The sequence below is a fragment of the Pimephales promelas genome, chromosome 7 (genome assembly GCF_988280905.1).
Source record: "Pimephales promelas chromosome 7, fPimPro1.hap1.1, whole genome shotgun sequence".
Classification (NCBI taxonomy): Eukaryota; Metazoa; Chordata; class Actinopteri; order Cypriniformes; family Leuciscidae; genus Pimephales; species Pimephales promelas.
Window position 1 is genome coordinate 29,209,674 of NC_142775.1, and position 25,035 is coordinate 29,234,708.

At 38.4% G+C, this 25,035-nt stretch overlaps 1 protein-coding gene across 11 annotated transcripts in view; it reads left to right on the top strand.

The window, feature by feature from the left end:
• The window catches only part of abi2a (abl interactor 2a), a 33,193-nt gene that overhangs the window by 2,449 nt on the left and 5,709 nt on the right, over nucleotides 1-25,035 (top strand). Inside the window, exons 2-10 of one of the 11 annotated variants that reach the window (XM_039683401.2) lie at nucleotides 14,367-14,534; nucleotides 16,381-16,557; nucleotides 16,721-16,738; nucleotides 17,233-17,330; nucleotides 19,150-19,299; nucleotides 21,703-21,824; nucleotides 22,424-22,630; nucleotides 23,290-23,448; nucleotides 24,828-24,914. In XM_039683401.2, the coding sequence (XP_039539335.2) occupies nucleotides 14,367-14,534; nucleotides 16,381-16,557; nucleotides 16,721-16,738; nucleotides 17,233-17,330; nucleotides 19,150-19,299; nucleotides 21,703-21,824; nucleotides 22,424-22,630; nucleotides 23,290-23,448; nucleotides 24,828-24,914 (1,186 nt within the window). The remainder of the gene's footprint in view (nucleotides 1-14,366; nucleotides 14,535-16,380; nucleotides 16,558-16,720; nucleotides 16,739-17,232; nucleotides 17,331-19,149; nucleotides 19,300-21,702; nucleotides 21,825-22,423; nucleotides 22,631-23,289; nucleotides 23,449-24,827; nucleotides 24,915-25,035) is intronic. The other 10 variants (XM_039683402.2, XM_039683405.2, XM_039683406.2 and 7 more) reach the window with 10 other exon arrangements.

Here is a 25,035-nt window from a genome sequence, read left to right on the forward strand (position 1 = left end):
ACTGAGACTAGTTCCACTAACTGATTTCAGTAGTTTGTTGTTAGCATGTTGCTAAGCTAACGATCCTCCTCACACGACCGGTGTAGCAGTCGATTCTGTTCCCTACCGGAATTTCTGTTCCCTTTACGCAATTATACTACAAATCAATCATGCCTAGTTGCCCAGTTACCATCAGAACTGAATGTATGGGAAGTCATAAGGTTAAAAAAGGATTGTGTTTTTTCCTGAAATCTAAGAGTTTTGTTTTTCTTGTTGTTGTTTTTATTAGAAGCAAGTTTTTCCCCATCTGTCAATTCAGTACAGATTATTTCTTTTCCAATTTTTCCCTTTCTTCAAGTCAGAGCAACTGCCCCTCAAAATTCCTGTCCACGTCCCTGTGCCGCAGTGGTGTCTTTGAATTTGGCTAAACAAAGCAACATGGTTTACCTGCCTACGGTAACAGCCTTCATATTTGGTGTAATCATAATGCTGCCTATTAGAACAGGCAACAAGTCACTTTTTTATTTGTGTGATCTTCCCCTTGGTTTCAAATGCGTATTTTATGGTATTTTCATGTAGTCATATTAGAAAAGTATATCCATGACTTAAAGTTTAGAGTGAAATAAATGGAAATTGAACTTGAACATTGAACATAAGCCTTTGTAACGAGTGTTACTCTCTTACCTTTCAGAATAGTTTGCATTTTGAATGAGCCCATGATGCCTTAAAATGCTGTCCTTGGTAGCTCATAGGTTTTATTCCAGTGCTAGAGAGAGAAGGATAGGAGTCAAAAAGGAGTCTGGGTTACGTGCTTGTAGAGTTATTAGCTTTGTTAATTAACAGGATCAATGTCAGATTGTTTGGCTACATCACATCATTTGCATCTTTATTAGACGCATCATGCTTGATTCTGGGCCTGCATGTCTGGGAACATCAGCCGTTGGCTGAAGTGTGAAGTTTCAGAACTTGGATCATCAGAGAAAGATAAAAGGCATGTGGGCAAATTTTTATGTATTTGAGTTATTTGTGGTGGGGTGTCATTCATTCCAGGTTGTTCCAGCTTGTTTCGATTATCTCTTGCGATATTAAGAGTCCCTTTTTTATTAGATCATGTTTCTTTGTATGATGTGAGATGGCTCAGTGGTCCACTCTGAATCCTAATGGAATCTTGGAGGGTGGGGACGCCCTTCCAAAATGTTTGTTTTAATGGCAGCCATGGAGATAATGTAACACACTTTTCTATGGGTTTCTTTTCCAAGTTGAGAAGGCGCTTGAAAAATAGCATTTTTTTTTTATATTTCCCTAAGGAGAAGGTTTAGCAAATGACAGAATTCATTTATTTGGAGAAAATCATTTAGATTTAGGTTTGATTCATTGGGCTAAAGAGCACAGTGCTTCAACACCGCATTCTTGAGTCTTTCACAGTATATTAAAGGAGTAGCCTTCACTTAAAAAAAAAAAAAAATTTGCTGGTAATTTACTCACCCCCATGTTATCCAAGATGTCAATGTCTTTCTTTCTTCAGTCGAAAAGAAATTTAGGTTTTTTGATGAAAACATTTTCTCCATATAATAGACTTCACTGGGCACCAAAAGGTCCAAATGAGAGTTTCAGTGCAGCTTCAAAGGGCTTTGAACGACACCAGACGATGAATAAGGGTCTTATCTAGCGAAACGATCGGCCATTTCAAAAATAAATAATAAACGTTTTATAAGCTTAAATGTTCGCCTTGCTCTTTCTGTGATGCGCGTTTGTGTCTCTACTGTTCGAACTTGTTTATCAAAATGAACAAATCTTTTATTCTGAGTCATTTTTTTACCTCCTGTGATCGACAATCTGTGATTGGAGCACCCTAGAGATCTAGAGGGGATTGACAAGTTAAAACTGTCTGTAATGAACCCCTGGGTTTATCTTCTTTGAATGTGTGTGTGACTGATTTGTTATTATTCAAAGAATGGGTTTGTTGAACTGCACTGGCTGTACTCTGTACTCTGACCAGGACATTATCCCAAAGGATAGTTTATCAAGTCGATGTCAGTATGAGTCTTCTTCGTGAAGTATGCTTCTCCTTTTATGGACAGGATGGCAGTTGGTTTCTTTCATCTCCTGGCACCATGCAGGACTCTTTTTTTTTTTTGTTAGGAAAAACTCCAAGACTTCTTACTGGAGAACAGTTATTTGCTTGTTGCTCTGCCTACTTTCTTCTCCTTGTATTGTTTGTGTGTGTCTGTGTGTGCTGTTGGGGGCCAGAGTGCATCAAATCAGTCCATATGCTACGTCAACACAGTCTCATGAAGATGCGTATCTATACCACGAGTGGCATTTCTCGTGGCATTTATACGCCAAAAGTGTTTTTTTCGTGTATATGGTACGCACTAAAAAACCCTGGGTTAGGTTTAGGGGGGAGGGGGTGGGGAGTTCGTGCGTATTATACGCAAAAAAGTGTGTATCATATGTACGCGAAAATCGCGTGCCAAATACACGCAAAAACTGTTTTTGGCGTATAAATGCCACGAGAAATGACATTCGTGCCATAGACACGAACTTTCATGAGATCGGGCTGGCTACGTAGGGATAATATTCATCCGATCATTAAAGAGGATATGCATTGATGTCACTTTTCCGCCGGAACATGCCTCTCAGCTGGACTGAGTGGCAAAAGAGCTGCTGCATGACTGGATTTAATAGGGGAAATTGAAAACAAAGATTATCAGTTTAAACTAAAGGTTGTACTCTATGGTGTTCCTTACAACTCAGGGTTCCAGACTGTGAAAAAGTCAAACTGTTTCCTGTTTTAGATGTGTTCTGTATGTTTTTTGCTGCATTCAAGCTGAAAGGTATTAAACAAAGGTGCTAAAATCAACAGATTTTACTAATAGACCTACCAGTTGTCATTTTGACAACCCTCTATATATAATGGCCAAATATTTTCAGTGGCTACTTCTGGTTTCATGTCTCTGCTTTCCCATAAAATAAATTTATTTGATCATTTAGCCGTCACAACATTTATACAGTTTTAGTATTCATTTTTGAGATAAGCTAAAGATTACTTTTAACAGTATAAATGTTTTTAAAGATTTAACTTTATATAGTGTTAGATTGCAAAGGTCATTTAAATGTAAAAACAGAAGAAATGGGTACGAATAATTAAACCTCTAAGATTGACACATACATTTAAAACAAATGTTGAATACTGAACAGTCTGGCCTATATGCTTACTTACAATAATATATTGTACGAAAAAATCATTGTAATATTCACAGTGTTGCTCAATACTGAAACTGAGCTCTGTTTTGAGCAACACTGAATATTAAAGTGTTTGTTTTTTTTTTGTTTTGTTTTTTTTCACACAAGACTTTATTTTGGGTCCTTAAACACCCTGAGCCTGTCATGGCAATTTTTTTTTACTGTTATGTCTTAATGCTGTGTGTTTTGAAGCCTGAATTATTCTTTTTTTTAAGTAATGATGCTTCACTTTGGTTGTTATTCACTCTGGATTGTTTTAGCAGTAATCACATACTAGAGTAATTTGTTTGTCAAAGTTTTTTTTTTTTCTAAATGGCTTCGTTCTCAGACTTGCTTTTTAGTGCTTAGTCATCTTGATTGCATCATTAATGGCAAGGAGACATTTATAGTGTGAGCCAGATGTATGTATGTAAGACAGCGAGACATCTGAGAGCGATTGCAGCATATTAGGAGATTTTTGCATCCAGACTCAGCAGTCAGGCCTTACTGTCTCATCCTTCTCCTCCATACTGTCTCTCACCCTTCTCATGAATTTAGTGAAATGTAAAAGAGGCAAGCAGGCGTTTCTTTGTGAATTGTCCTCCAGCTTCATGGTGCAGTGCTGCCCTCTCCTCAGGCCAGAGAAACCAGACAACCAACTAGGTCAGAGTGTCAGGAACAGGCAGGCAAAACACTGGCTAAGAGAGCAAGACACGCACACAAAAAGAAACTGACAGAGATGGTAAGAAGGAGAGAAAGAGAGGGGGATGGAGGGAGTTTGTTAGAGTCCACAGTCAAGTCATTTCAAACTATTTATAGAGCACTTATAGAGAGAAATAAAAGATATTTTAGTTTGATCCATGACCTATTACACAGCATATGCTAGAGCCACACAAGGATAAATTGAGAATCTGGGTGCCACTGCTGTTCTGGAGCTAATAATATGACAAAATGATTTGAATTGTGTAAATTTGAATTGTTTGCAAGTGTAATGTAAAAAAATAGAATTTTAGGTGGTAGTTTTTAACGAATAAAGAACATTTGAAATTTAAAAAATTGAAATGTTTTTATGGCTGAATTTTATAGACGTATTTTTAAAACATCTATGTTTTTGTTCTGAATTTAAATACTGCAAATATTCAGTTTAGAATAATACAGATTCAAGTTTTTAAGATGAAATTCGGAACTTCAAATTCAGTTTTCTAAAATTCTTAAATTCTAACTCAAAAATTCGGGTCTTACAGAAAGTAGGTCACAGGTGAATCTTGAAACTTGAATCTGTATTTTTTTTAAACTGAACATTTGCAGTATTTGAATTCAGAACAAAACAAACTACCTGTTTGAAAATACACGCAAGTGCCGGAAAGCGCCAGAAGTGATATCTCCCGCGTGTACGTCACTCGTTTAAACAGAGATTTCGGAAGTGTTACCTTTCACTGTGAAGATATAGACATATTTAAATATGGATAAAATCGCAATGGAAGATGATTATGATATAACAGATAACGCTGATTTTTTTTTTCTTTCACAACCATATTTAGATTACTTCTGGCGCTTGTACAGCGCCCACACCCTCAGATCACTTGGATGTGGCTGTGGTAACAAGAGGTAAAAACAATACCGTTCGTTTTCTCACACAAACCGCTCGTTTAGAGTCTTAGGCCATCAATGTGTACATACATTTACCAGTCATTAAATCATGTGCATGCTTCTCTGTGCATGCTCTTTGAGGCTACAACATAGGCAAGGCAAGGCAAGGCAAGGCAAGTTTATTTATATAGCACATTTCATACACAATGGCAATTCAAAGTGCTTTACATAGAAGAAATTAAAATCATCAAAAGAAATCAGAATAATTAAAACAGTTTAGAATAAAAAATAAGAAATAATGAAAAATAAAAATTATGATAAAAATAAAATACAGTAAATTAAAACAATTTAGAATAAAATGAAGTGCAGTAACAGTCGGACGAACAGTGGCACAGTGCTCATTCAGTAAATGCACAGCTAAACAGATGTGTTTTGAGTCTTGATTTGAATGTGACTACTGTAGGAGCACACCTGATCTCTTCTGGAAGCTGGTTCCAGCTGCGGCTGGCATAATAGCTAAAAGCAGACTCTCCATGCTTAGAGTGAACCCTTGGTATTTCTAGCTGATGTGATCCTAACGATCTGAGTGATCTGTTGGGTTTATATTCAGTGAGCATATCTGCAATATATTGAGGTCCTAACCCATTAAATGATTTATATACCAGTAATAATACTTTAAAATCAATCCTAAATGTAACTGGCAGCCAGTGTAAAGACCTGAGGACTGGTGTGATGTGTTCATATTTTCTGGTCCTGCTCAGAATCCTGGCAGCAGCGTTCTGTATGAGCTGCAACTGTCTTATGGTCTTTTTGGGAAGGCCAGTGAGGAGGCCATTACAGTAATCCACCCTGCTGGTAATGAAAGCATGCACAAGTTTCTCTAAGTCTTGACTGGAAACAAAGCATCTAATTCTTGAAATATTTTTCAGATGATAGTATGCTGATTTAGTTATTGCTTTGACATGACTATTGAAACTAAGATCTGACTCTAGTGACACACCAAGATTCCTGACTTGATTTTTAGTTGTTAGACCCCTAGCGTCAAGGTATGCATTCACCTTGAGAACTTCATCTTTGTTTCCAAATGCAATAACTTCAGTTTTGTCTTTGTTTAACTGCAGAAAGTTTTGACACATCCAATCGTTTACTTCATCAATGCATTGGCACAGGGAGTTAATGGGGCTGTAATCGTTAGGCGATAGGGCTAAGTAGAGCTGTGTGTCGTCTGCATAGCTGTGGTAGGCTATTTGGTTCTTTTTCATTATTTGGCTCATTGGGAGCATACAGGTTGAACAGGAGTGGCGCAAGAATCGAGCCCTGAGGGACTCCGCAAGTCATGGATGTCCACTCAGACTTATGTTCTCCCATACTCACAAAATAACCTCTCCCTTCTAAGTATGACCTGAACCATTTTAGGACAATCCCAGAAAGCCCCACCCAGTTTTCCAGCCTGTCAAGAAGTATGTTGTGATCAACAGTGTCAAATGCAGCACTGAGGTCGAGTAGTACCAACACGGATAATTTGCCTGTATCAGTATTTAAGCGAATGTCGTTTATTATCTTTATGAGAGCTGTCTCCGTGCTGTGATGCGATCGGAAACCAGATTGAAAATTGTCAAAATATCCATTTGAGCTTAAGAATTTGTTCAGCTGATTGAAGACAACCTTTTCAATGATCTTGCCTATGAAAGGAAGATTTGAGATCGGTCTATAATTGCTCAAGATGGTCTTATCCAGATTGCTCTTTTTCAGGAGGGGCTTGACAACTGCAGTTTTCAGGGAGTTCGGAAAATTCCCAGAGCGAAGTGAGGCATTTACCACTTCTAGGAGATCTGCTTCTAGACAGTTTAACACACTTTTGAAAAAAGATGTGGGAAGTGTGTCAAGGGCGCAGTTTGTTTTAAGGTGCTGTACGGTTTCTACCAAAATTGTGTCATCAATTTCTTCGAAATCAGACATAGTAACTACTTTCTCAGGTTGTGGTCTGATCTGCCTGACCCCAGAGCAACTCAAGGATGTGCTGATCACCTTTCTGATGTTATTGATTTTCTCAGAGAAGAAAGAAGCAAACTCACTGCACTTGCTGTCTGAGAGCATTTCTTTCGGAATCTGGCTCGGGGGGTTTGTCAATCTCTCTACAGTAGCAAAAAGAGTGCGTGTGTTGTTTATATTGCTGTTTATAATATTTGAGAAGAAAGTCTGTCTAGCTTTGCCTAGTTCCCTATTGAAAGCGTGGATGGTGTCTTTGTAGATGTTATAATGGACTACAAGTTTTGTCTTCCGCCACATGCGTTCTGCTTTTCTGCATTGTCTTTTCATATTTTGCACAGCTGTTGAGTTTCTCCAAGGTGCTTTTTGTCTGCCACTATTCTTCCTGACTTTCACAGGAGCAATATCATCAATTACACTCTTAACTTTTGAGTTAAAAGAATCAAGGAGAAAATCAACAGAGTCAGCAGATATGCTTGGTTTTAAAGATATAGCCTCCATAAATAGCACACCAGTGTTCTCATTTAAGCATCTCTTCTTGACAGACACAGCTCTAGCTTCAACGGCAGGAGAGATTAATATATCAAAGAAAATACAGAAATGAACATACCAAAAATTAATTTCAAAGTGAACTATCCCTTTAATGTTGGGTTCATTAAGTCTTTGTTTCCCTGACAACAGATGCAGTAATTAAACTCAAATGGCCATTCACATTTGGGGAATTGAAACCTTACCAAACATAATCTTTAGTACTATATATTTAAATCCATGCGCTGTTCATGTCTCTTCTTTCTCTGAACTCATGCTTGGTATAACAACAGGCATTTAAATGACACAGATCACCTATAAACTCTGCTGAAACCACACACTAGCTTTTAAACATTTGGTTGCTGCTTCTCTCTACCTGTGTGAGTTTTTCATCATCACGGGCTCTAGTCTTGTATGTGGATGATATACTGACAGGCAGCAGTTATAGTGACATGAACCATAATTCTCTTGCTGTACAGAGAGAACATCATGCTGTGAGACAGATGCTTATATTAATTTGGCCAGTTCTGCCTTCATATGCTAGTGAAGATGATAGGGGTGTAACGGTACACAAAAATCACGGTTCGGTACGTACCTCGGTTTTAAAGTCACGGTTCGGTACGTTTTCGATACAGCAAAAAGAAAGAAATGCCAGAGAAATTTCCTATTTGTTTAAAGAAAAAATATTTTTAAATAAGTGTGAGTTTTCCTAGATCTTGAAACTTTCAGGTTTATAAAGAGGGGTCATCTTTGAAGGATGAACAAATAATGTTTTGGTCATCACATTAAAAATAACATTTAAATATATATTTATTTATATAATATTTGAATTTTGATGTGCTGGAAAAAGATGTGTGAAGTACTTGAAAGCATTTCACCATTCCAGCCAAACTGGTTCCAGTTAGTGTTACTATATTAAATCCATGGTGAATGTTGCTGGTCTGTGGACGTAAAGTACTAGTTCATTCACGGCACAATGTTTCTCCTGGTTTCCATGACAGCGCTGTTTGATCTAATAGAGATCTACGGTTAATAACGGAGAAATGTGAATGCATCTCACTAGATCTCGCAGCGATGTTATTACCTCAGTGGCGAATTCAAATGTTTTCTTTACCGGATCTCTTAGCGCTGTGTGGTAACAGTGTTGCTTGATCGAGATCGGCTCGCGCTGCACAGATGTTGCTGGTCCGAACTAATAAACGATCCGTGAAGCACATAATGAGTAGCGCAGTTTCGTTCTGCTTTCATTACGCTTGCCATTTGGATGTTGCGCAACGTTGTGTTGGCCGCGTCAGCACGAATTTTGCCGGCAAGAAAAATGGTCCAAGCAATCGTTCGGTTTGTATGCGTACCGAACCGGAAGCCTCGAACCGAAACGGTTCAATACGAATACATGTACCGTTACACCCCTAGAAGATGAAAGAGATCTGTGTGTGTAGGAGGAGAGACGCTGTGGGCTGCTTTGAGTCTCAGTTTAGCCTTCCACATCTGTGATACATCCTCGATTGCACGTTCACATGACTACGCATCAGTGTTGTGGGTGCTGCTTTCAAACTCACAATTCATGTAGTCAAGCAGTTATATAAACTGTTATTTTTTTATTATACACTTGACAAGATTTAATTTAACATTTATTTATTTATATATATATATATGTAAACAAGTAAAGATAAGTACTAATTTATAAGTAAATAATAGTATTAATTCATTAACCATTTCAGTCATATACGAGACAGCCTTTCCAGAGTACCAGGTCACCCAGGTATCGGATCAGTACTCGGTATTGGCCGATACTCTAACTCCAGGTATCGGAATGGGTATCGGGAAGGTAAAAAGGGTATCGGTTCGGAACATCTGTCTTATCAGCATCTTGATATGTGAGGTGGATGGATTATCTCGGCAATGGAGAAGTGCTCACTAACACAGATTTGTGAACAATATTTGAGAGAAATTGGCCTTTTGTGTACATTATAGCAAAAGTCTTAGATCTTTGAGTTCAGCTCAAGAAAATGGGGGCAAAAACAAAAAAGTTGCGTTAATTTTGTTCAGTCTGTAGAATAGGCTAGGGATGCTTAGTTTAGTAGTTCAGACCATTAATGTCCAGCGCCCCGGACTTTCCAGTTGCGGGCCAATCTTGTTCACTTGACACTGGAGATCCAGTGAAGAAATCCATTGAATTTGCCGCAGAATAAATAACATCATTGCTTCGAGATCCAGTGAGGCACATTCCGATTTGGTGCAGAGTTCTGTTATAAACCATCAGATATCTATCAGATCAAACAGCACTGACGTGGAAACTGGAGAAACGCTTATAGAAGGCTTTCAGTCCACAAATCAGCAACATTCACCATAGATTTAGTAACTCTAACCATAAATCTGGTATTGTGACAAATCAAACGATTATAAGTACAACACGTTTTTCCAGCACTTCGTTCAAAACTATAATATAATGTTATATTTAATGTGATGACCAATACATTTTTTGTTCTTCCTTCAAAGATTGAAAAACAAAAAATGAAGATGTAGGAAGACTTTTATTTAAGCACTTACTTAAAAATGTAATTACCAATGTAAACAGTATGTTTATTTGCTATTTTCAATCCGTAATAAATGTTTTCACTCGGTTTGCTTTTTTAATTAATATCAAGACATTGAGTGATAATAATTAAAGTTAATTTCTTCTGCACCCTAAATTAAGCTTAGTTGTTTGTCAGCCCAAGTGGTACCATATATTTTTGTAATTAATAATTATAATAATAATAATAATAATAATATTGGCTACCGACTCCACTGCTGCTGCCCTCAAATGTTGGTCTGGAGCCCTGTGAACTTAAAATAAAACTGCACATTGTAACATCTGTACAATAATTGTATTTATTATTAAAAAATTTGTCAATATTTTAGTTATTTTGGGAAAAATTTAAATAATTGCAAGCTGATTTATAATGTGCCCCTAAATCATCTGCTTGCGCTCAGTTTTCAGTCAGGGGCTATAGTGCTACAGTGAAGAAAAAAAAAAATATATATACAGTATATACACATTATTCACACACATCTTGCTGAAAGCTTTATTGAAAAGAACCCTCTGAATGAACAGATTTGCTTAGTTGAATTGTACAGCACTACTTGAGACATCCTCTGACAGTGTGATTATTACTTCAGCTCATTTGTAAGGTTCTTTGCTTTCATTTGCGCTGAACTACAGTCACGCTTCTGAAATCAATCATAGTCCGTAATGTCACCGGCGGTCTGACACCCTGTTTGAAAAGCTCTTGCTGTTGAAAGAGGTTTCTGATGAGGTGAAAAGAGCTATGAGCAGATTGAGCACTGTGCATTACTATGAGGAACAGAAGTGTCATCAGCGTCTCTTGTTCTTACCCACCTGTTCATTTTCAGTGTAATTATTTGAGTCATCATCACTGAAAAATGTCCTTCTGTTTTGGCCAGTGCTTTGAGCATACATTAATGAGCACACTACCCGTGTAATTACCCACGGGCTCTGTCTCCATTTGTGTGCGATTGAAATGGATGGATTGTATTGGTGGGATGAGCAGTAAATGACTCCTGTTGTACCTCCTCTCTTTTCCAGTGCTTTTCATATCAAATCAAAGCAGCTGACATTCATCATCTCTTCCAGACCTGCCCTTCAGACCCATGTCAGTGCAGGAGTCACAGATTTTTCACAGCTTAGATTTCGAGAACGATTTGTATTAAGAAAGATTACTGCAAATATATCTGGGATTTGGAAACTATTTGTGATTTTATTATTTGTTTTTTAGGTATTATTTTTATGTTTTATTATGTTTTTTAGGTTGTGCTACTTTCATGTTATCACTGTGAAGCTGCTTTGATACAATCTGAATTGTGAAAAGCGCTATATAAATAAATGTGACTTGACTTGACTATTATGGTTCCCAGCCTGACAATAGCTTTGACTTTGGTGAAAAAAAATGTTTTTGTTTTTTTTGTTGGAACTTGTTCTGAGATATTTAGATTTGTCTCTTTGTGTTCCTACTGTATCTTCAGTGTGTTTTTAATGAGTTTTTACAAAGTGTAGGTGTGATAATATATTCAGTAGCTGTCCACCGTATCTCTTTGTCCACCTGAGCGTCTCTACATGAGTGGTGCTTGTGTGAGGGATGTGATTCCTCTCCAGATGCAGTCTTGAAGCTTCAGCTCTGTGTAGGCGGGTCTCTCCTCCCCCGCTCCTTCTGCTCAGATGTCATCAGCGTGGGTCAGCGCACTGCATCTGCATATTAGTGTCAGTGTGTCGTTGTGTGTCCTGGGGGAGAACGGGCCTTTCTGGCCTACATGCCTGCCCACTGTAAGCCCACAGCTTCTTTGGGGCCCTTCAGTGTTTCAGTGCAGTAAACGTATGCAGTGGTGCAAATCTTTATGAAAATAAGTTATTCCATGCGAATGAAAGATTTATTTTTGATTTCATGTGTTTGTCTGCTTGTTAACTGCTCTGCTATGGTGCAGCACAATAGATTCATGTAAAGGCTGGTTCACACAGAATGAAAATACGTTGTGTGAACAGCCCTCAAGTTTTGTGGGTGGAGGATTTTTTTTCTGATAAACTGATTTATTTGCTTGACTGATTAGATCTCATTTTGATATGGTTCGTGTGTCATGGCGATGGTAGACCACGCTCCAACAACCCCAACACGGAGTCCCTCCATCCAGGCCTAAAATATTTTGGTTTTCTGTTACGGCAAAAACGGGGGGTCGTAGGTAGGTGTATTTTATTTTTTTTTCAAGATTCAATGTAAAAAAAAATACAATTTTGATGATGGTGATTTATGTAGGTACGACTTTGCATCATGACGTCACTGACTGGATCTTCAACCTGTGCCTTCGGGCTCACTATTGCAAACCTCATAGACCACAAATATGTTTATTGCATTAATTCCAGCTGCATTCATTAAAAAAAAAAGGCAGAATCAAGAAAAAAAGAAGCCACTAGATTTCAAAGAAAGTGTTATTTTGTGAATTCTAAAGTAATTCCAATTTATTTGTTTCCCACTAAAAATCCAGTTAATTGCAGTAACATGTAATGTAATACCTATGAGGAAACATGTTAATGTGTTACGTTTGGGATACATTTTGTAATGTTTTACTGTTTCTTTGCGTTCTCTTCTTGCTCTCTACACTCTCCTTTCACCAGAGAGTTTTAGCATTTGCCAAGTAATCCAATAAGGTATTCTACCACCTCCCTATGATCTTGTCGGTTTTGTCATGTATGACCATTTTGATTTGTTCCCATTCCTTGTCAATGTCGGATTGTCTTCTATTCCTCTGGTGTCAAGCAGGTCGTTCCATCTTCTCTCAATTTCTTCTTAGTATTTCTCCTCTATGTCGGCATCCTTTAATTTACTTGTCTGCTCTTTTCTCTATTTCTGCCATTTTGATATGGCATCAGCTGATAATCATGCTCTTTTTTATGAATGTTAAAAAAAGTTCATTTTAATTTAATCTTGTCTAATTTGCTATTTGTGATTTTCATTTTATTAAATTCTAAAACTTTATTAAATTATTCTGACTTTAAATTTGAATTGGATTATTTATATCTTATTATTAATAACAAACAAATAATTATTTACTGTTTAGCATTGGTGTCTAGTCATAATTGCTGTTGTCACAATCTTTGAAGCATATTTTAATGGACTGTAATGGTTTTAACTCCTCTAGGACTGAAAAGGAAAAAAAAATAGTTCAATATTTTTTTTAAATCATCTAGTAAGTTTATATATATATATATATATTTATATATATATATTTATATATATATATATATATATATATATATATATATATATATATATATATATAAATATATAAATTTTTTACATTTCAACCATTTTCTCAACTTTATATTAGCCATGGTAGCTGGCATGTCATTAAATTTCAGTGTGAAATAACTGGTTAATCTTCCTATTATTCCTATATAACGGTATTAGCAAGCAACACTGCTCTCTAGATCTCTTGTCTGGCATTGAAAACACTTTATTAGTCAACCTAATAACTGTGTGCATGTTTGGGTTCCACAGTGGTCTCTCTTCAACTGGTCTGTTGCATATAATACTTATGTGATCTATAATATAGAGCACATTCAAAATATGTGCGGTGACTGTTCCCTCCTGGTACCATCCTGGGACAAAGACAGGAATTGTTCAGAGACACACTCACGTACGCTTTCTCTCTGTCAGGCTTGGGATCAAAGCCCGGGTCATGTGACTGTGCAGCTTGATGTCACAGAAGAACTGCTTAGATCCTGACATTCCACACCAGGGGCGTCGCTAGACCCTTTTTACTGGGGCATGAGTCCCAGTAACATACCACTGGTGCACTGTGTGTCCATTGGGTACACAGAAATATTACTGATAAATCCTTGTCTGGTGGTGGAGATTACTGTTTTCTGACCTGGAAATCATTTTCCCTGATAATATTTCATCAGTCATCTCGTGTTTTTTTTATCAGCTGCATATAATTAGAACCAGAATTGCAAAATTTGTAAATTGGTACTTGATGCAATTGATCAAACGGTTTTGCGAAAAGCTCCGTAATTGTTTGCAATTCTTCCGGCCAGTTCACTTAAGCACTGATGAGGTACTAGATAAATTAAACCATTGTAAGAAACGAAACTTGCGAACCATTTGTCGCCAATGAAGGCTCTCTTTATTGTGCTTACAGCTTACAGCTGATTTGGTTTCATTAAACATTAATTCAGTAAAGAATATGTTAGTTGCAACAGCAATTTTACTTGGTCAGCTTTTTGGATAACTATGTTGAAAACAGCTTTTGTCAGTTGTTCATTCATTTGTTCAAAAGAAAAGCTTCAGCAAAGTGTAGTTCAAGTTAATCCACAGCAATGGAGGCATGCTACAAATATTCATTGAAAGTCAGTCACATCCACTGAAGTAAGACTTTCAGACTAATTGTCTAGCACAAATCACTCCAGGTGCTCCAATGGCACAGTTTGACTCTAAAAAACATTTTAATGGCTGAACAAATTTAATAGCACACTGAATGTTACTCTTTTGTTTCTCCGTCAGTCTCCAGACAAGCATGTCGCTCTAGAGGAAACCAAGAACTACACCACTCAGTCCCTGGCCAGCGTAGCCTACCTGATCAACACGCTTGCCAACAATGTGCTCCAAATGCTTGACATTCAGGCGTCCCAGCTGCGCCGCATGGAATCCTCCATCAACCACATCTCTCAGGTAACCTAGCAACACACCACACCCCTTCTTACAGTCTCTCACTCTGGGCTATATTTTTACTGAAGGAAGACTGAAGGCTCTAAGAGTTGAGACCGTTACCTAGTTTAGATAAAAAGAAAAAGTAGTCTCAGCCTCAGACGTCATTCCCACGGATTGTTGAGGCATGATGTATAAGGCACACAAAATGGGACACACTTTTGGAATTTAGAAGTTGTCATCTGATTGATTGAGTTCTACAAAGTTCCAGGATATATGTGTCGCATTCTTAAACAGTCTGCCTGGAAACAAACACAGCGTGATGTTAAACCCCCTTATGGACGAAGAAAGGCGTGATCTTTACAGCTGTGATAATGAGCGCTTATCAGAATCAGCTATACGCTGGGTTTTCAAAAGTATGTGATGTTTACAGTGTCATAGTTGCAGTAAACTTGCACGACGTACTTCAATTTATCATTTACTAAATGCACATCAATTTATTGTAGGGATATCGACTTTATCGACTGTATTTTCACGCCTCTAAACATGACACGGAACAAAACAAACTGTGATTTGTTGCTTTACATGTCAGTCAGATGTCCTCGGCTAATGAAAGCTGCAATGGAGTCCAGACCTTCTGCCGTCAGTCTGAAGGTCTGGCTACGCAAGACTAGGTTAAAGAGAAATTATGATATAAATGGTTCAAGTTCCGACACTAAAATAAGCGTAGGAAACTTAGACTGTGGTAAATCCACTTCTGGTGGAAATCACACCTGTACTTAATCACGGTACTTAAAATCACTGTAATGTGGCCTATTGCTTTGATCAAACATCGTTTTCATGAATGACCACACATTTAATGTACAGTTACTAAGAATTTTCTTGTTTTTGTTTGTCTTTGGTTTGCTGATCAGACAGCACCAATTTTCGGTTGATCTCATTGATTCTGTCATTAAACAGCATCCCACAGACTGTATTGAATACATACCCATTTGATAATATTTAATACTTTTTTAAAAAGATATTGATAATTTACATTATAAATATAAAATTGCCCATTTGTAAAAACAACAATTGCGTGATCCAGGGCTTTTGATAAAGGGCTCCAAATTAACTTAATTTTTTTACTTGGTAAAGCAGCGATGGATGCAAAACAGATCAGAAATTTGGTAAATTTAATTTCTCATGGTTGATTTCTCTTTCTTTTCATGCCTGCTTTCTTTGTGTCCATTTCTCTGATCTGTCTTCTCTCCACTGCCCTCATCTGTGGACTCAGCTGCTGCTCTGGACTTGAGCCCTATTTACCATATCACTGTCACTTAATGCTGAAAATCATTTAGCTGTGTTTGAAATGCCAGCAGCAGAGGTTTATCCCCTCTGTTTTGTCATAATTTATTTATTTAACAGATGTCAACAGCATGGGCTCTAAAGCGATTAAACACTGCGCTGCAACATCTAATTCAGCTCTTCTCATGAAGTGCTTTTGACACAATCCTCTCCTAAAATCGCCATGTGAAACGAAACCGTACTCCTCCGAAAGGGGATTTCAGGGATCTCACAACCGCACGCTTTAATATTTTGGCATTACATACTGTGTTTTGGGACACAATTGTGAAGCTTTAAAGAGACCAAACTCAGTCCTTCATTTTTCCTCAAGCTGTTTCTTGCTCCAATGCCATAATTAAATGTTTGCCACTGTAGCTTTAAAGTCAGAAAAGTTCTGAATATGTAAATGACCTTTATTATGATTGGCTTTGGCATGTGAATATGGTTGTAGTTGTAAAACACTTCAAACCTGAATGATCCAATTTAGTTTTATTAGATCTGAAATTTCTTTTTTAACGGTTTTATTTGTTCTTCTACTATACAGACTGTGGACATCCATAAAGAAAAGGTGGCAAGGCGGGAGATCGGCATCCTCACCACCAATAAGAATACCTCCCGCACGCATAAAATCATTGCTCCAGCCAATCCTGAAAGGCCAGTGCGGTACATTCGCAAACCTGTCGATTACAGCGCACTGGACGATATTGGTCATGGTGTGAAGGTAGGACACAAGCTCACCAGCCCGTGGAGAAAAACGTTTTCTGACTAACATGTTTGTTTTGAACTAACAAAATCTAACGTGGGTATTCTTTGTGTCTGAGATGTGTCACTAACCTCTCTGTGCTTCCTCTCACCTCTGTTCTCTGCTTCGCTCTTGGTTTAAGTGGTTGCTTAAGTTCAAGGTAAGGGCTTTTACAGCTGTCCTATGATCAGGTGACATGAATGGAGAAGGAATAAGGTTTGATTCCTTAGTTCATTCTTATGAACTAAAAACAGACGGAGAACACTGACAATGCTGATTTGGAGATTCTGTAATCCTTTTTTATAGATTCATTGAGAAATAATATTTGAGTTGACTTAGCAAATTCTGCAGGTCTGACATTGAACAACCATTTGGCAATCATCCCTGTTTCTTCTTTCATCCTTACCATTTTATAACTGTTGCATGTGGCTCAGAAGCGAGTGTTTGATTGTTCTGTTTGAGCTTTTCTTTGTTTTCTCTAAAAACTAAATGAGATAACTCTGTAGCAGTTTTTTTTTTTTTTTTTTTTTTTTTTTTTTTTAACGGCTGTACTAAGCCATTGTCAACTTTGATGCTGTTTTTCCTCCTCTACCGTGAAACTGAGATGTTATCTTCCACAGCTAAAGGCTGTTTATGATGTGGATTTTGTCATAGGTCAACACCCAGAACATGAAGATGGGCAGCCTTCTTCGCACCACACCTCCCACACAGAAACCACCCAGCCCGCCGATGTCAGGCAAAGGCACCATAGGGTATGTACAAAGACCATGTAGCTCTAGGGGTCACGACTGAAAGAATCGGCCACTGAGATTATGGTGGTGAACCACTTGTTTGAAGAATTTGTTTATTATAATTTATACTCTGGGTCTCTGAAGTCCTTTCGTCTGATCAGATCATTTAGTGTTTTTCCATAATAATTTTTCTAGAGCAACATCAATGAGGCTTTCATTTCCTAGTAAAAGCCTGTTTTTCAGTGTAGGTCACACACAGCATGATGTGACGTGTCTCTAGTCGAGTTGTGTAGGTCATGTCTTTTGTTTTGTCCTCAGGGAAAACTCGGCCTCATCCCCACAGATGACATTATCCTTCACATCCCTTGTTTACTTTTATGCTAGTGAACAGCCAGATTAATATTTGGGCCGTTAAAAAGAGCGTGTTAAATGTGCTTTGGCATCTAAAATTGGGAAACTGAGAAACTGATTATGAAACAGATCAGATATGCTCAATCTTTAAAGACTGTTCATTAAGCCGGAGCTTGATATTTCTGAGTCCTGCCCTGTTTTCTGAACACAAGCTGTGCAGATTGGTGCTCTTTTGGTTTCCTGTGTAGCCCCATGATGGCTGGTCATTGCAGGACAGATAGTGTACTGCTTAATGGACATATCTGCTACATAACACAACTGTATATTTGTGTCAGTGTCATAAAAAAACAAGGAATTTATGTTTAAAAAAAAAAAATATATATATATATATATATATATATATATTATTTTTTTTGCATTGTGACATTTTTCATGACAACCCTTTATAATGAGAGTAAATCACTCGCATATGCGACCAAATTTTACAATGACTTGTTACAGTTGCCCGTAATCGAGTTAAAAATATAAGTTTAGTGCAGATAGGCTAAAATTTCATTGCCTACTGACCTTTACTCACCATGTGAGAAAGAGAGAGCACATGAATTCCCAATCAGATCAGCGGTGAATTTAACAATTTTAATGAATTTAATAGAAAGTGAGTTTGAGAACTTAAAGCATTTTTTTTCCATTCCTTTCAGGTCAAAGTGATAAAGTTTTTCCTGTGATGAAAAGATAGTTTACTAGTTTTAATTAGTAATCATTATTGAATTATAAGTAATCATTTGTTCTGGTTGCCTCAAAAAGCCATGACTGTTTTCCTCTCTTTTGAGACCAAAGAAGAGAATGGGGCACTGATTTAACATTTTATTTGAATTTGTATTTTCCCAAATCTAACAAGCTTTAATTTTTGTTTGTTGCACTACCTGGAAATTCCTTTATGGAATCCGAGCCTCTCATAGAAAACTAAAACCTTTCTGTTTACAAATATTAACTGCTTTGCTTTGTAATATTCAATTCACATTTATTTGTATAGCGCTTTTCACAATACTCATCATTTCAAAGCAGCTTAACAGAAAATGCTTTTTGTCCACTTTACAATTTAGATTGATCTGTTTGATTGATCATATGTAACTCTTAGTTATGTATTTCAGAAATGTACATATACAAAATCACAATTAGCAGAAAAGCTATTAATTTAAAGAATGTAATAATTGAATGCAGACACAATTAGCTCACTGAATTAATGTATACTTTTTTAACAAATGTTTGACACTTATTAAAATGTAGCATTGGTGCATGTTGATTCTGAGTTTGTGTCATCTGAAGTCTTCGCAGTAATACTCTGTTTATATCATTTGAGAATAACAACCATTAAATCAGGCAAAACAGGTTCATGTATAACATGGCAGCAAATGTTTAAGTTTTCTAGGCTAGTAATTTTCTGATCAAGTCTCCTTAAAGGTTGATAAACTGCTGTTTCTCTTGACAGGAGACACTCCCCCTACAGGACACTTGAGCCAGTGAGGCCTCCTGTGGTGCCTAATGACTATGTCCCGAGCCCCACACGCAATACAGTGCCCATCCTGCAGCAAAGTCCTGTACGCACAGCATCTGTTCATCAGAGGAACCGCACTTACAGGTACACTTACCCACATCCTCTTCTCCTGTCTCTCGTACTGCTCTCCATCTGCATCCACGGATTTATAGTCACTGTGTGAACATGTATTTATTAGCTAGCATTGATTAGTTGGTTTTGCTGAGAGACATTGCTTCTCCCTAGCACTTATAAAACAAGCATCGCTGATTGTCTGCCCAATTGCATAATCTGAAACCTAGGAAACCAGTTGTGAGTGACGTTAGCAGTGCTCACACAAACGCATCATCAGTCATGGAGGATAAAGACGTCTGAAGATGCAATCAAATGACTCCAGAGCCTCGCTTTCTTTGAGATGTCTCCCATCTTAAACTTTACTTTCTTCATTTTATTTTTCCTGAGGATTTTTTTCAGATCCAGTACATTGCAGAACAAAGTCTTTGAAGCTCTGACCTTTTCTTCTATGCCTGAAATTATGTAACAGCTCTTACTTGTTCTCTTTTGATCGCTGTGCCATCTGCAGGGATGCCTGTAAAATCTTCATTTATGTGTTTTGCTGACACTTTTGGCCAAAGTGTTTCTTATAGTAGTGTGTTTCTGGGAGTCAAACCTCTGCCCTTATTGTTGTTAGCGTAGCGGCCCATTTTTTTTAATTTATTTTTTTACTACTTTTTTGAGCTACAGGAACACCTCTTAATATAGTCCTTAGCATTTCTCCGGTTTTCATCCTGAGGAGTGAGTGTATGCTGGAGTCCTCCCACATGTTCTGGATCACTGCTTGTCACTCAGAACAAGAGCATTTGGTGCCGTTTCTCCCATCCGTCTGCTAGTTGGAAATCTTATTGAACATCTTGACTATAACACAAATGACAATGGTTGTTCCCTCCTAAAGTTTAGAGGGACTCATCGTATACATTTAATCAAATTTGAGAACATTTTAATATCATCAGATAGGTTGTTGATACGCATTTAGAGTTCAGCATTATTCTTGCAGAGGCTAAAGACAGTTTGGAGTTGCAATTCACACATTAGAGCTGTAGCACTTTAAGGATGGAGGTTTTGAGTCCAGTCTATGTTTTTTTCCTAATTCCATTTCCCCTCGTAATTATAGTGATGCATTGAAGATTTTCAGGTGAAACAGATATTTTTGGTTTTGGATTAGCGCGATGGCGCGATTTCCGATTCATTTTTTTCTGTACAGTCCGTTAATTTCAGACTTGAGTAAAAACATGAACACACTGGAGAGCTGCTTTATAATAGAAATTGAAGTTGTTTTTTTTACGTTTAATCTTTAAAGCTGCTTGTTATAAAGTGCTAAATAAACATGACATGACCAGTGTGCTGAATTGCAGAGCTGATGCAAATATATTGACATTGCTATGATCAGATCCTTTCTTAACTGCTGTTTTGTGTTTATTTTGTTATTGAGAGAAAACATGCAGCACATATTTACATAGTCACCTAAACGCCGCTTTCAGCCATATAGGTGGCTTCGGGATGTTTGTTAATAGTACGCCAGGTATTTCAAGCTTCTTTTTACCTCCAGGCTAGTGTTTTTTTTTTTGTTGTTGTTGTTTTTATCCTGGTGCTGGGGATCCACCGCTTTGCACAATTTGTATGTCGCCCTTATTTACAACACCTTATTTAGATCATCAGCTCATTAGTTGAGAGCTCCATGAACTGAACTAAGTGTGTCGTATAAGAGAGACGTACAAAATGTGTAGAGCAGTGGACCAGGACCACGTTTGAAAACCACTGCTCTAAGCAAAGAACTTCCCCTTTCTTAAGATACTGATTTACTAATATTTAAGAGGATTAAAGATTGGAGAAGTACATTACATTACATCGGTGTCAGTTGTTTCACCGAAAGATCTTGACATTATGATAATGTTTAAAAGAAATTCAGTTGTTAGCAGTCAGAACAATAATATGCATTTCAAAAATAAATGGGTGAACTTCCATTTCATGCCAACATTTAACAAATTATTGCTGCTAGATTATAAAGACACATACAATTAATTCTTGCTTCAGCTCTATATCCCTCTCTTTCAAAAAAGTATTTTACTCAAAGTGCTTTGTCTCATTACTGATTGACTTGTGTATTTCTTGCTTGTTTTTCTGGATCTCAAGCACATTATTTCATGCAGTCTGTGTGCTCATCTTTTGCCTTTTCAGTATTGAGCGCAGGCTAGTGAGTGTGCTTCTTTCTGGCCACTAAGTCTCTGCTGTTGAATCTCTGTTCATTCTGTTTCACAAATTCTGCCATCACATGCTATTTGTGTCATAGCAACATAGCATAGGCTGGTTCAGTGTCTAAGTGTATTTTTGTCATGTGTGAACTGTTGGTCCATGTATGGAGATCTCTCTTTGTGTGTGTTTGAGAGCGCTTACATGACATGAGTGTGTATAATATGAGGCACATGTACACGTGGTGTGTAATCTGTTCAGCAGTGGGAGCAGTGGCGGCAGTTATCCCAGCAGCCGCAGTAGCAGTCGTGAAAACAGCGGGAGTGGAAGTGTGGGTGTTCCCATCGCTGTGCCCACACCCTCGCCACCCAGCGCCTTTCCAGGTGACATCTTCATCTCCTCTCTGACTTCACTTAACAATTACATTCTCTGGCTGCAATCATTTCTTTTTTGATAATTTGGAATATGTTCTTGCTTAAGAAGTGTGATATGGTCTTGCTAACATCTGACTTTATATTCAAGATCAAATACAAAAACTCAACCACTTGAGGGAGGGAGGGGGATTGGTGTATTTAAGCAGTTTCTATTGTATTTCCTCTCAAACGACTGAACAAGTATTTTCTGAATAAGGCTATAAATGAATACAAAAAAATGGAACTGAATTGGTTGTTTAATCCTGCTCCTGAAGTGCCACTGTCCTGCAGACCTTAGCTGCAACACACCTGTCTGGGTGTTTCTAGTGATCGTTCGTGAACACACTGATTAACTGGTTAGAGTGTTTAATTGGGGCTGGAGCTAAAATGTGCTGGAAGGTGGCCCTCAAGGAGCAGGATTAGACACCCCTGATATAGACTTCAGAAAAGCAGAATTGTGATTTTATGCTCAGCTTCTTAAATCATGCCCCCACATTACCTCCCTTTATGTGAAATGCAAAAGCATTTCTCATTTGGTTTCCTTCCTCTCTCCTCATTTTACCCTCAAGCTGTTAGTGCCAGCACAAATTCAGCTCCAACTAACCCCACTCAGCCTTCTTTCACTTCCTCAAACTTAACTCCCACACAACCTTCAATCCCCGAATCTCTCGACTCCACTGAGAGCTCTCTGACCCTAGATAAAAGCTCTCCTACCTCCCAGCCACCCCTCACTACAGCTGCTGGTAGTGCTACATCCGACACCGACCCTGGGACTGGTGAGTTCGCCACTGTCCGAAGCTTCTCCAGTCCATCAGTCACTCCTTCTACCCTTGTGTCATTTCACACCTGCTGAAATATCATGCTATTCTGTGGTGAATTTTTGGTCTTTGTGTCCTGCTCATATTGTTTCCTCGTGAGTCTCTTAAGCTGTTTTCATTGTTTGTTACAGTTTTTACTTTGTATATTTGAGACATCCACAAAAGTAACAGTTTTTTTTTAGTTTTACTGTAGGTAGGTAGGTAGGTAGGTAGGTACCATAAGCCTGCTTTCACAGACAGGGCTTAATCCAGTATTGATTAGGATATTTAAGTGTCTTTTATATACATGCCTTTTGCATTATAAAAAGAAACATCCTTTCATAGAAAGCTGGTGTGCAATGGCACTGACATATTTTCCGAAATGTCCTTGCAAGTTTCTTTCAGTTAAAACAGCTCAAACATTTTAAGCCTTGTCTGTGAAACCAGTGGCTAGTGTGAAAACCTCTTTAGTTCAGATCATGACTTTCACACTTGCTTTTGTACCATTGATCATTATCAAAATATGCTTGTCCTTAACATTCTTTTCATTTATTTTGAACTCTTAAGGAATTGTGGTGTGTTTCTCAGTAACGGACATGATTAGTTTACAGTCTCATGACTGTGTGTTGTTCGTGCAGGTGTTCCTCAGTTCTACAGCATGAACAGACCCGTCCCCAGACAGATCTCGCCAACAGTGGGAGGTTCGCTGCCGTATCGCCGGCCGCCCTCAATCATGGGTCAGACGTCCATGCCCTCCAGCCAACAGAATGGAGGGCCCTATTACAATCAGAACCAAGGTACCGCTCTCACAATTCATACCTCATTGTCCTGCCTCCCCCCTGAGTTAGGCACATCATTCTATCAGCAAGGGACAGAAATGGTAAAAGTGAGAGAATGAGATTTTGTGCCTCTTTGAGATTGTAATACTAGATGACACATAAGTCTGAAGTAATGAGTTAAAAGGGAGCAGTGGTTGTTCTGTAGGCCAACGTCAGTGACTTGAATTTAATGCGAGTGGCAACTGGCAACCAGTGCAGTTTTGTGAGTAGAGTAGTGACATGTCCTCGGCTCATTTAAGACCACTCTGGCTGCAGCATTCTGGAACAGTTGCATAGGTTTGACAGAGCAAGCTGGAAGACCAGCCAGGAGAGCATTACAATTGTCCAGTCTGGATAGAACAAGCGCTTGAACAAGAAGTTGTGTAGCATGCTCTGTTAGGAAGGGCCTGATCCTCCTCATGTTATACAAGGCATATCTACTTGACTGGGTAGTTCTAGCAATGTGGTCTATGAAGTTTAATTGATCATCAATTACAACCCCAAGATTCCTGGCTGATCTTGGATTTATGGATGATGAGCCTAGCTGAATGGGAAGTTGTGATGAAGTGTTGGGTTGGCCAGGACCACAACTAGCTCTGCCTTCGCAAGATTTTGTTGAAGGTGGTGGTCCTTCATCCAGCCAGATAGGCTAAGATACGAGCAGCTACAGTACCGTGGGATCGTCAGGCTGGAATGAGAGGTGGAGTTGTGTGACATCAGCATAAAAGTGATCGGAAAAGCCATGTCTCTGAATCACAGATCCTAGTGATGTCGCATAGATAAGAGAAGAGAAGTGGTCCAAGCACTGAGCCCTGAGGCACCCCAGTAGCTAGATGTTGGGTCTTAGACACCCGCCCATCCATGACACCCTAAAGGACCTGTCTGAGAGGTAAGACTTGAACCATTGGAGTGTGGATCCCAAGATGCCCTTCATCTTTATGGTTGACAGGAGGATCTGGTGGTTAACTGTATCAAAGGCAGCAGTCATGCCATCACAAAAACCCGTATGAGCTGTATTTGTGATTTGAGTTGGGTGAGGTGCAATGGGCCAAAGAGGTGTTTGCAAGGTTGTTTGAAACGACATACTTCATCTTTAATGATACATGGTTGTATTAACATTGTTAGAGTGTTACTTTAATGTTTAAACGGGTTAGTGTTTGAACCTCTCTAGCTATTGCAGATCCACCCTTCATCCTTTCTGCTATGAGGTAACCACTTCCTGTTTGTCAGACAGTGTTTGCACACTCAACTAACTATCTACTGTCTTCTGTTTTTGTCCTTACACATCCACTTTCTTTATCTTGGTTCATTGCTCACACCCCCCACCCCCCACGCTATTTTGTGGTCTTGTGGACTAGCCTCAGTGGCCCCCCCTCCCCCCTCCATACTGCAGATCACACCCCAGCTTCCACTGACGGGTTTTGTGGCTCGCGTACAGGAAACCAGTAAGTGGCTTTGAGCTTCTCCAATGAGACCCTCTAGCATTCAGAGACATACACATACACATTCAGCTCAAAGCAGCTTGTCTAAAAAACACTAGAGATACTGTTGAAAGCATGAAAATAT